The 12,392-nt window shown below is 38.5% G+C and overlaps 1 protein-coding gene across 1 annotated transcript in view; it reads left to right on the plus strand.

The window, feature by feature from the left end:
• The first annotated feature begins 4,373 nt into the window (after nucleotides 1–4,373).
• The window catches only part of TRPM2 (transient receptor potential cation channel subfamily M member 2), a 51,501-nt gene continuing 43,482 nt past the window's right edge, over nucleotides 4,374–12,392 (plus strand). The window contains exons 1-3 of the mRNA XM_063306835.1: nucleotides 4,374–4,455; nucleotides 9,143–9,330; nucleotides 9,734–9,819. Of these exons, the coding sequence (XP_063162905.1) occupies nucleotides 4,452–4,455; nucleotides 9,143–9,330; nucleotides 9,734–9,819 (278 nt within the window). The 5' untranslated portion in view covers nucleotides 4,374–4,451. The remainder of the gene's footprint in view (nucleotides 4,456–9,142; nucleotides 9,331–9,733; nucleotides 9,820–12,392) is intronic.

Here is a 12,392-nt window from a genome sequence, read left to right on the forward strand (position 1 = left end):
ATTTCAAATTGAACTTGATCATAGAAGTCATCAACCTCCTCTTTTTCTGCATCAGTGGTTGGAGCATAAACTTGAATGATTGTCATATTAAAGGGTTGTCCACAAAGTCTAATCAATATTATTTGGTCATTAATTGCATTGTAGCCAAGTGTCATGATCGCCGTTGCGATGTTTGCGACATCGCAACGGCTCGCATGACAAAGCGCAGAGGCTTGTCAATGACTGGAGAGGGACGGGCGATAAACAGGACAAAGAAAATAATGGGTTTGGGAAATCTACAAGTTCTCATCGCCCGGTAATCGACCATTGACACCATTATCAAGGAAATGAGCAGGGCGAGGTTTGGAAGGGCGCGTCCAGGCGCTTTCGAGGAATACCAAAGCCTAAATCGCAATGGACCATTACTCCGCAAAAGGATAAACGGGGAAATGCCTGAGGCGAATGGGGCTGGACGACCTCCCACCCATTGATGGCCTGTCACTCTGTGGAACTCGTGGGGCACACCCGGGGAGTGTGGGGGTGGAGCGCTGTTTGGCGCGAGACTATTTAATTCAACTTTGGGCACGCTTCCCTCACTCTCAGCTTTCTACTGGTGTGCATTCTATTCTAAATAAAAGCCAGAACTTAAACTTGCTTTGGAGTCTGAGTCTTTTATTTGGTCTTAGGCATTCCTCACACCAAGTAATGTTCTTCCCGTACCCTTCCTAACTGCAAAAGCAACACCATTTCTTCTTTGTTTTTCATGTCCTTAGTAATTAATGGTGTGATCTTCTGACTGAAAGTGTCTGATCCCAGTCCATCTCAATTTGCTGATGCCTAAGATGTCAATTTGTAGTCATTTCATTTCATCCTTCACTGTGTTGAGCTTTCCTATGTTCATGTTTCTTATGTCTCACGTTCCTATGTTCCACGTTCCACGTAATTCTATCTTTGCAGCTTTGGATTTTCTTTTCCTGTATTGCAACATCAGCAACTAAATGACCTGAAGGCTTTAATCTAGCCACGTCATAAACACCATTAATACTCTGAAAAACTAGCAAGTTGAGTGCCATCCAAACTGAGGGGCCCATCATCTGGCACTACATCATCAATTGTTTTATATTTTCTATCTATGTGGTTTTCTTCATAAAAATACAGGAGTGGTTTACCATTGCCTTCTCCAGCACAGTATGAATTGGTGACTTTGCCATTGTCACTAAAGTGATCATCTGTCTCCAACATCTTCCTATATCGCTGCTGCCCAATATATGCCTGCTTGCTTTAGCTGGGCAGCTGAGATGACCTTCACGCCCTGGGTGACCCTGCTGGGAGTATATACTCTTGGCATACACTCCCTATGTCCTTTTCTCATCCATCCCAGGAACACCCCCACCCCACCATGATGAGGCAGCACAGCAGGACTTGGAGGGGCAACATCTAATATATGTCTCTAATGTATATCCCACTTTTCCTCCACCAGTCTGAACAGCGTACATAGAGATTTCCAATTTTTATCAGCAAAACAGAAACTTTTGAAGTAGGATGAGTTGACAGCATGACTGACCCAGTAACTTGCCATGGCTGAGAGCAAGCTTTAATCTTGGTTTCTCCACCAAGTCCCACACCTTAACTGTCACAGTACACCATGCTGGTGTGCTTATACAAATAAACACATAAATCCCCCTAAATATTCAGGGATTGAGGTTTATTCATTATCCTTGCAATTGACTGCACTGATGCTAATTAAGCTTCAAGGAGAATTTCTCAAGTTTTTAAATTAAATAAAAACAAAAAAAAAACGATTGCAGCATTAAAATTTTATATTGTTATCCCTAGTTGAGTTTCTTAAGGTCGCATAGAGGAAATCTCTGCACATGTCAATGTCCTTTCCTTCCATCCTCGAGATGGGAGGAAAGTTTGTCCATCTGAGAACTGCTGCTGCCACAGCAATCAGGATGGGATTGTGGTTAGCTGCTGCTGTCAGAAAAGTGAGGATTAGGGAAGAGGATTCTTTCTCTGCTGCCTGCCTCTCTTCTCTTCTCCCACTGCCTTCCCTGCTCCTTTCTCCTTACTTCCCTTACTTCCACACTTGCTAGAGAACCCTGGCCCCAAGAGCACGCCATCACTGCCACACCCGGACCAAGCATAGACCCCTCTGAGGGTTGGCTACAGTTGCTGCTGTCAGGGAGGTCAGGGGAGAAAAACAGAAAAGGCGAAATATCCAGGTTGGGGTGAGAGGTTGGGGTGGGGGGCAGGGAGAGGCAGGGAGGAGAACATGACTAGCTTGGCCAGGGGCTTTGCAGTTGGGGACAGAGGTAGCCTTACAATCCTGTTTTTCAAAGATGAAAAATACCCAGCAAAGAAAGATTTTTAATTGGAAAGTTGTTCCTCAATTGCTCTATGAGGTCAAAATACGAGGAATGGAAAATTGGACATCTTGAGAGCAATACACAAAAAATGTATAAGAACCATCCTGAATTTTCTATCCCTGCAGCCTTGCTGAAAATGCAAGTTAATTTGCCTTCTATCACCACAAGGGGATGAAAAGCAATCCTGTTCTTTAAAAGGATAGTCAATGTGCCAGATTCTTGTTTGGCCAAACAGTGCTTGTGGGAACAGTGGAAAGGGATAGGTTGGACTCGGTCCTGTTTGCAGCTTTTTAGTTCATACTTCATTCTGTGGATTATGTGCACGTTCTACGTTTTAAGGTTAAATTAAACATTGGTTGTTACCAGTGGGTAATATTCAGTATTGGTGTGCAATCTTTAGCCTAAAGTCTTCCAAATGGTTCCAGCTGATTAAACTGTACAGTGGAATGCCAGGTTATATCCTGACCTTGATACGCTCAGCTTTGTGAGATAGTACATGGATAGGAGATACAGGGGAACACGACTCAAAATGCTTGTGTATTTGTGGTGTTTGCAGGTGGAAGAACTAATCCATCATATTTTGATCAGCCAACCATATGCAGAACCTAGAACCAGTTTCATTTAGCCCATCTAATGCAGCAAAACTGGAGCTCATAAAGGAAAGTTTTCAGTGAACATCCTGAAAATTGGGAAATTCACAACATTCAGTAATCCGAGGAATTATAAACTTTACTAAGTGGAGAGAATGAGAGCTGGCACGGCCAAGTAAATATTATGTATCCATAGGATGTATGCATATTTGCCTCTGTTTAATGCATTTAGTATTTATGGGTAATACTAGCCATCTTTCCCAATACATAGCAGTGGCTCCTCTGAATGTTCCTATGTATTTTCATGATTTACTTTTCCATTTTTTTTCACAATAACAAGTGTATTTCATGAAATTGCATCTTCCACACTTTACACAAGATGCAAATTGCCAAATCAGTACAGTACCATGAATAACACAATAAAAGATTGTGTCAGGAAAAGAGAATAATAATGCAATAACATTTCTCATTCTGGTCCTTACTCTATTTTGTCACTGATTTATCATTGGTTTGTTTAAAAATTACAATATTAAAAATGTGTATGCTGCTTTAGTTATTCAGATAGATGTTTCTTGGCATAATGTTGTAGTGTCAACTTCTGGATCCTGCCCCCTTTTATTTAAATGATTAATAAATATTTTTTTAAAAAAATAAAAAGGTCAGTTATATTTTAATTAAATACTGTAAATAGTGGGTTTTTAAAAATATTATGTATTATTTTCTTTTCACTTATTTAGAGCAGAGTTACTTATGAAGAGGTAAACAAATGTTAAGATCACAAAATCAAAGAAAATGACAAATACCGCAATCTACTGTCAACTCTAGTGAATGCCCTGGGGCCAGCTGTGCTGAGAATGCTAAGAAGAATGGAGCAGCCTCTCTCTCTTTCTGCTTGTTTTCCAAACTGTTTTGTCCTTTTTAAACAGAAGAAGCCAAGCTAAACACAGTTATTCATCCTATGGAGGATTATTAGTCTATTATTTTTGGAATGCAATTTATCAAATACCAGTTTAATATTAATTGAAAAAGGGGGAAGCTTTGAGAATGCATTCTAAATATGGAATAAAGTATGCTGTACCAGAACATATTCTATGTCAAACTGGTCCTGGGCATCTTCTTAAATATTTAGGACATAACTTAATTTTTATATAATCATTCTGAAAGAAGCTATATTTGAACAACTTAAAGCAATTTGAATTTAGCCACTTTTTTGTAATGTTCAATTAAAGAACCAAAGATAGTCCGCTTTGTAAATCAAGGCAAACAGGAGTCATTTGCTATTCAGCCTAGGAAACTCAATTTGACCTATCCATCCCAGGCTTCTGAGAATGACTAGGAACAGCTTCTGCAGTGTGATTTGCTGGCAAAATGCAGCCCCTGATTGTTGCCTCCTCCTCCTCTTTTTAACTGCAGTTGCTTCAAGCTCCTGTGGGTTCCTGGTATTATTCAGCAGTGAGATGGTGAGTTCACAGCATGAAACAGAGGTGTGTCCTTCACATCTGACTGGCAAGGAATGTGTGAGTAGAATTGGGATTGGAAGGATGCTGTTGGAAAGATAAATACAGCTGTCTGGGTTGTTTTCTGTTGCATATTCTAAGATAGTGTCCTGAAGCATCAGAAGCTGGGAATTTGTATCCCAGCCAATGTCTAGTGTAACTCTGAGCCGGGTTGATCTGGCAGTGCAAAATTGCTTAGTAAGTGTTCTTTCTATAGCAAAATATTCTGCACTGCAAGGTCAGAAGAAATCCTTGTCACATTTTAAGCAAATATTGCTGAGTGTGTTGCATATGCAAGTGGATCTGTAAGCACATGCATCAAGTTATTGGCCATGGTTTTGTACAGAATCGGTGGTGCCCTTTATTTTCTCCTTTTAAGCTGTGTATCAAATCCATGGATGTATACTGCATTCAGTACAACGTATTCATAAACGTGCATACGCTTGCAGCTTGTGTCTAAAGAGAATTTGCAGTGTGATCAAAAGGAGCATATTCGTGACGTATCCAGGACAGGGAAAATTCAGACTGGCTTCTGAGAGCTTGAACTAAGTTTTTAGGAAGCCATTCTGCAAAAATTATAGGTTCTTATCATAGGTCTGTAGCTCACTACCATAACGTTTTTCTTTGCATGCAGAAGGCCTAGCACCTAAATAAATTAAGGAAATAATCCTGTCTGAAACACTGGGGAACCACTGGAATCTATGGGCTTGATAGATCTGTTAGTTTATTTGGTTTAAGATACTTTCCTATATTTGTGTACTACCATTGTATTTCAAGCATCCAGTTAACCAGGTATCTGTTCGTTTAAATCATTTCATTTTAAGTCATTTTAACTAGTGGTATCTCTTAAACTACTTGAGTACATAATTTTGTTGATTTGAAAGGTGCAAATTAGTTCCTGGACATTACTACTGCTATGGTTTCTTTTATGTTATAAAAGAAACTATGTTATAATTTGAATATTTTATGTTATGCCCTGAGTGAAACTAACACTTGATGGAAGGTTTTGTTGAAACTGATGATATAATGATATCATAGAGTGGAATCACCAAATTGGAATCATCAAACCGAATAGCAAAAATTATGCTTAAACTAATTACTGCAAAATTTCACTGAAGATACTGCTTAAAGAGAACAAAGCATACTAACATCTCCCTGAAACCTGTGGGACATGGAATACAAATAGTCTCCACTTTTTGCTTCACTGATTTCAGTAGGATATTGCACACTAACTTCTGGATTGCAGTACAACAGAATCTATGTTCAAAGCACAGCCACTCAGAAATAGTTAAATATATTTGTTATCTTTTACCATTTGGCTTCCTTTGATAATATTGTCCCATGTTATGGCATCTTGAAAGCTGCAAGATAAATAAGACCAACTGTATGTACTGAAGTCCAGTTTCATAGCTAATGATAACAATTGTTTTAAGTTATTACCTTAACTAGATAGCCCTGAAAAACTGTAATGTCTCAGCCATATTTGCCTATCTGTAAAACTGCAGAAATACTTATAGAATTCTTGAGTAGTTGGATTGTATGATTATACATTAGCATAAATATTAGGAGGACCGAACAAATAAAAAAAATCAGTGGATAGCATGTTGTTAGGCTGCTACAGGGTGTTGACAAGACAATATGATACATAAAAGAGAAATTGTCATTAGTAGAAGAGCACACACATGTTTATGGCTGAGCAGGTGGCAACACCTGGTTGACCTTCTCTGAATACAGAAACTAAGCAGTCAAACCTACTTAGTACTTGGATGGGAGAATTCCAGAGAACACCAAAGCAGTAGATTAGACTGGGAATTTAAAAAAACCTCTTGGAATTACACATTGAGGAGTCATGCTTATGCTGCTACTAAGAGAACAGCAGAGGCATGTCCATCAAGTTACCAGGAGTTGAGCTCAATATGAAGGAGACTTGCCTTTTACTTTATATGTTAACCACCCTGCTATAGTCTGCCAAGAAAATGTTGTGAAAGCGGTGCCCCCGCAAAGGGTCAGACATGACTTGGTGCTTACACAGGGGACCTTTCACCTTTTCACAGTACAGTACTTAAAGTCACAAAGTCCCCAGAAGATTCAGTTAAAATGATTTCAGGTATCAGGGCTGTCAGACACCCTGACAGAAGAACCTATAGGATAGGGATGACAACTGAAGGCCATGTAGTATAATTGTTTAGAGATAGAGTCCTATAATTTGGGAGATTCTTCCAAAAGGGTTTGCGCCAGCCTCCTATTTATCATCCATTACGATATCGACATTTTGTAGGCCTTTTACCTTATCCAGGCTAGTCGCACTGACCTCATCAGTCCAATTTCAACAGTATAAGTTTACTCCAGTGCAGCAGCGCCTAAGCCCACGTGGGGATGGTTCAATAGCGTCCTGAGGCCAAATGCTCCTCTCTTGTTCCCTTTACAGGGACTCCAGGATGACTCTCATCCACCCCATCCTGAAAACATTTCCAGCACAACTTTAATTTGTCAGTCCTCTTATCTGATAAGAACCCAAGTATCTCCTCCCAAGCTGCCCAGTTTTGTGCCTCTACTATTCATTCTGCTTGTAGTTGAAGTTTGTGACTTACTTACTTATTGGTACTTTATGTTATTTTATTCTATTATTATTGCACTTTTATCCCTGTACTTTTATATTCTATGTTTCATTCTTATTTCTTGGTATATATCTTATATCTATACATACTTGTCAATTGATATGTATATGCATATGTATATTCACTTACTTTTCAGGTTTTATATCATTGTTTTCTGGCCTTGTGGCTGTAATAAAAGTTATTTGGTTTTTAGAGGTATGTTTGGAACGGAGACCAGAAGACATTCCATTGAAGCACAAATTGATGTGGGATGAGGTTACAATCTCTCTTCACAGATATATGCATATTAGAATATAAATGCGATTGGATATAGCAGCCAGGGATTTCATTGGATATAACATATCATGCGCCTTGTGAGGTCATTAGGGTGTAACTATGAGGTAATGGGGCAGGACTACAGAGGCAAAGAGGTTTTGAAAGAATTTAAAATACAACATAAAAACATAGTACAGGTACTCCTCACTTAACGATGGTAATTGGGACCAGAATTTCCATCACTAAGTGATGCAGCTGTAAAGCACAACATCATGTGACCACATCACCTAGCAACAGCAATCCTGGCAATCCCCATTGCTGTCATTAAGTAAGGACTGTGCGGGTCATTAAGCAAGGACCCCGCATGGTCGCGACTTCTGACTTCCTGTGGTTTCCCCACTGAGTTTGTTGTGGGAAGCCAGCAGGTAATGTCAGAAATCATGATCATGTGATCATGGGATGCTACAACTATCATAAATGCAAGCCAGTTGCCAAGTGCCTGAACCATGTTCATGTGACTGTGGGGGTGCTGCAATGGCCATAATTTCAAGGACAGAGCAAGGCCCACTCCCTCTTTGCACTGAAGATGTTGCCTAGTCTGTCAATGAAACGTCTGCAAAAAAACAAGGCTCAGAGAGCACCAAGGACTCCACATTTAAATATCTGAATATCAAATCTCCTTCTGATGGCACTGAATGAATTTAGGGAGTGGGGGAACATAATGAAAAAAAATATAACATAATGTTTAATGAAACTCGATGACAACTCTAAAATGATGCTTAATTAATGCTGGTCTATGACCATAATAAAGAATTGATCTGATGCTTAGTTTTTGAATAATTGAGGGAGCCAAATGCATTCTGTCCAAACAAGTTACTGAGGAATTCAATGTGTTCAATTTACTCTTTTTTTCAATTGGCTTAAGCAGAGGGATATTTCTTCTTGTAGGTCAAAGTGGTTCCAAAACATACCTTGAATATTTGGAATAACCTTGCAAGTTGGCAAGCTTTCCTAATCAGAACATAACAGTAATTCATACATTTCCTGACACTACATGGCAACCTTTTTTGTGTGACTTGGCAGTTCATTCACAGATATGGGTCAGCTAGATAAGAATATACTGCAGAGTAGAATGAGGTCATACAAAATAGTTGCTTTACCTCTACCTTTGGGAGTGTGCTAATGAATATGTACTGTACCTTCAGTAGTTTAAACTTGTTCTTTCTTCTTCCACAAATTAATTATCTCTTGCTGCAGCACTTGGCGACTTTGAAGCCAGTTATTATTGTACATTTATGTAACTGCTATCTCTGGCCTGAGAACCACTGACTACCACTTCAGCCGTCACACAAAAAGCATTAGTGGCGTATATACATTGTAGTATTCTATAGAGAGTCAGTTTGGTCTAATGGTTAAAGTGCTGGATTAGAAGCCATGAAACCATATATGCTAGTCTACCCTTGGGCACAGAAGCCAAGTAGGCTCTCTCTCAGCCCTAGAAGAAGATGCTGGCAAACTACACCTGAAAATGTTGCCAAATAAACTGCAGAGATGTATCCAATCACCAAGAGTCAGGGTTGGGTTGATGGAACATAACAATAACAACAGTATTTTGTGAACACAAAGAAATATAGCAAATATCCCCCAAATTCTCAAGTTGAAAGATGAGGTCTTTGTGAGGTGCTTCAGCCAGGAGATTTTTAAAAAATCTTTTGTTGTTTATGAAATCTAGGCTGAATACACAGTTGTAGTCCATGATCTTTGAGATGATAGTTTCAAGAACTTGTCTTCCAAATGTACTCAAACAACTTTGGTGATCGATCTAAGAAACGTAGACATGGCTGGGTCTGGTCTGCAGATACCAACAGAGCTGAACAAGATCTGTCATGATGAAGGAGATGGCTATCCTGTTGATCTTGAGAGCTACTATGATATCACTATGGTCTCCAACTTCAGAAGAAGCAACAGTACTTTCAGTAAGAGCAAGCGCAAGGCTCACTTCATCCCCAGCACAAATGAAAAGGCAAGTACAAGAAAAATTTAGGAGCTAGATGGTGGTTCATTGTAGGGCTGGCCTATTATGGGATGGAAATCACAAGCCTAGGCCTGAAAAAGATGGGGGAGAGAAAAAAAATAGGGCAGCTATTCAAATAAGTTGTTGCCACTGGAGTATAGAATAATATTGTAGTTGGCCATATAAAGTCTACAGTTTGCATGCTTGTTGCTTTCCTTGGATGTGATAACCATTTGTCTCTAAAATGGTAATTAATTACATGTAATACTGGAGTTGTTTGTCCTCTAAAAGCAGCACAAAAAACATACTGTTGTGTTTTCTGCAAAGAATATGAATTTGCCCTAGGAAGGAAACCATTTTATGTTGTTTCTCCAAGTAAAAACTGCTCTTCTGCTCCCTGTTCTTTCCACAGGAAAATCTCCGCTCGTGGATCCCTGAAAACATTCAGAAAAAAGAATGTATTTATTTTATTGAAAGTTCACAGTTGTCAGATTCTGGGTAAGAGTACTACTCTGATTAACCTTATCGCTAGAAAAACTGCAAAAGAGGACTAAGGGGGAAACATAGTTGAAGTATTGTACTGTACATAAAATCATGCATGGTTTAGAGAAAGTGGGCAGGGATTTTACCCCCTTTTTTATAACACAAGGATCAGGGCCATCCAGTGGTTTTGATTGAAGGGCATTTGAAACAGACAAAAGAAAGCACATCTTCACCCATGTATATTTAACTTGTGAAATTAATTACCATATGATGTGTTCATGGCCACTAAATAGGGTGCTTTAAAGGGATTGGATAAATTCATGGAGTGTTGTCTCCAGCTGGCAGCAGCATGGAACAGCAGTGGGAGAAGGGTATGTCTCTTCATCTTGTGAGCACCCCTTAGGCATCTGATTGGTCCATGTGAGAAATGAAATGCTAGACTAAGATAGGCCTTGGCCTGATCCAGAAAAACTTATGTCATGGAATTATGGGAGGAGGAGGTAGAAATACCAGTTACCCCTTCATAGTCTAGAGCAATTCAGCAGGTTCTGAGTTTGCAGATACAGTATGTGGAGGAAAAAAAAATTTTTTTGCAGTACAAAATCATGTCACCCCTAGTTTGCACAGTGTCTAGCAGATGTTGGGTATCATTGCATTTCCCTCAAAAATGTAAAATATCCTAGCGGTCTCTCTTGATGCTTATCATTATTTTTGGGATTAACTTTTAAAAATCTTTTTAAAGTTTTGGCTTGTTTTCCCATTTAAATACTTAGGAGGACTGAGAATAAATAATCGTCTCCGTTATTATTTTTGTATTGAATTTGAAGGATTTAATATTTTCCTACACGTTGAATCTACTGTTTTGAATCTTCAGCTTTCTGTCGCCACTTTCCCTGGGAGCTGCTTGTTAGCATACTTTCTCTTATGTCAACTTTCGGAAATTTTCCATTAACGCATTAACTCCTGCTGTCAGTGGTCAAGTAGCTAGGGGGCGCCGTAATCTACTGCCTGAAATATGGGTGATTTCAAGGAGACTTTCTCCGAGTTCTGTTGTGAGCTTCGTTGTGAGTTTGAACAGATCTTTTATGATACCTGTCAAGCTATTCTGCAGGATATTCTGGACATTGCAGAAAATATTAGCTTTAAAATGTGTCATCTGGCTGAGGACGTTGTGGAAGAAGTTGAAAATTTTAATAGAGATAGAGATGTTTCTACTGACAGCGAGATTGAAGCCTTTGTTGAAATGCCAGGCGACAATTATATCTTGGTGTTGAAGGGGTTAAAGGGACAGTCTGAGCTGCAGATTACAAATGGAGTTGTTGTTTTTGATGGAATGCTATGGGAAAGAAGAGGCTCTGTTGTATGGGAGGTTTTTTGCTGAGAAATCTGAGTTGGACTGTTTGATTTCTGTATGAAAAATGCCTTGTGTGTAATATGGAGATATGTAAATGCTCTGGTATATTTTGAGGTTGGGTAAAGAATTAAGAATGTTTATTTGGATTGATATTAAGGCTTGTATGATTTCATTTTTCTTTTGTGATTTGGATTAAGATTTACTGGATTGCTTTTAAGGTTTATTTGATTCTTAAGATTTATAAGATATAATAATTGCTTGGTTTTAGGTTTAATACGGTTAAGATTGTTATAGTATTATTAATTATAAAAGACAATTTAAATGTTTTTATAATTGCTTTTTATTGTAGTGGACAGAAATATATAGAATAGTGGTAGGAAGGAAATAAATAAATGTGGGTTTTTTGGGGGGAAGTTGATTTGGAGGTTCATATATTTCTTTTTCTTTTAATATAAGGGGAAGTAGCAACTGGGTTTAGTGATTTTTATAATGTGCTAATAGAATGATTTATAGAAATAATGTGATCTTGGTTTGCTATAGAGTAAGGGATTGATTATGGAAATTGCTGTATATTCTTGTTGTTGAAAGTCAGAAGTCACCTCCTTATGTAATCTTCAAAATTCTTTTTTCTTGTGTTTCACACTTTTTAATTTTTTTTCTTCTTTTTGTAGTTTTTTGCTTTTTTGTCATTTTTATCTTTGTTTCAAACTTAATACAATTCTTATTTTAAAAAAATGTAAAATATCCTGTGGTGCCCCTGTGAATTCACTGCAGTGCCATGGCACAGTTTGGAAACCACGGGCATAACCCCTCAAATGGGCCTAATGTTTTTATCATATTGCATTTGATTCAGCTGTTCCACTACCTGCACTCTAGCCAACCATTTTGCTACTTCAGCCTCTATCTGTATGCCATGGGGATATCTTTGAGCCAAGCCGGAGTAAGTGTTCAGGAGTGGGTGTGCCAAATTTTCCAGTTCTATGTCAGGTGCCAAACTATTTTGTGTGGCTTTTAGTGATCTTGGAGCAAGAAACTGACATTTCATTATCTTCTGTTTTATCTTTGATTTCTGTCAAATTTCCATTAAATTTGTTTTTAATTGGTTTTACTGATTTTATTATTTTAAAATGATAATGAACCAAGCTGGAAATCCTTGCTGTAGCCAAAAGGTGATCTTGAAATTATGTTGCCTTAAGTTAAACCTGTCTGCAACTTGGAATTAGACAAACATTAC

The sequence above is a fragment of the Candoia aspera genome, chromosome 6 (genome assembly GCF_035149785.1).
Source record: "Candoia aspera isolate rCanAsp1 chromosome 6, rCanAsp1.hap2, whole genome shotgun sequence".
NCBI classification, from domain to species: domain Eukaryota; kingdom Metazoa; phylum Chordata; class Lepidosauria; order Squamata; family Boidae; genus Candoia; species Candoia aspera.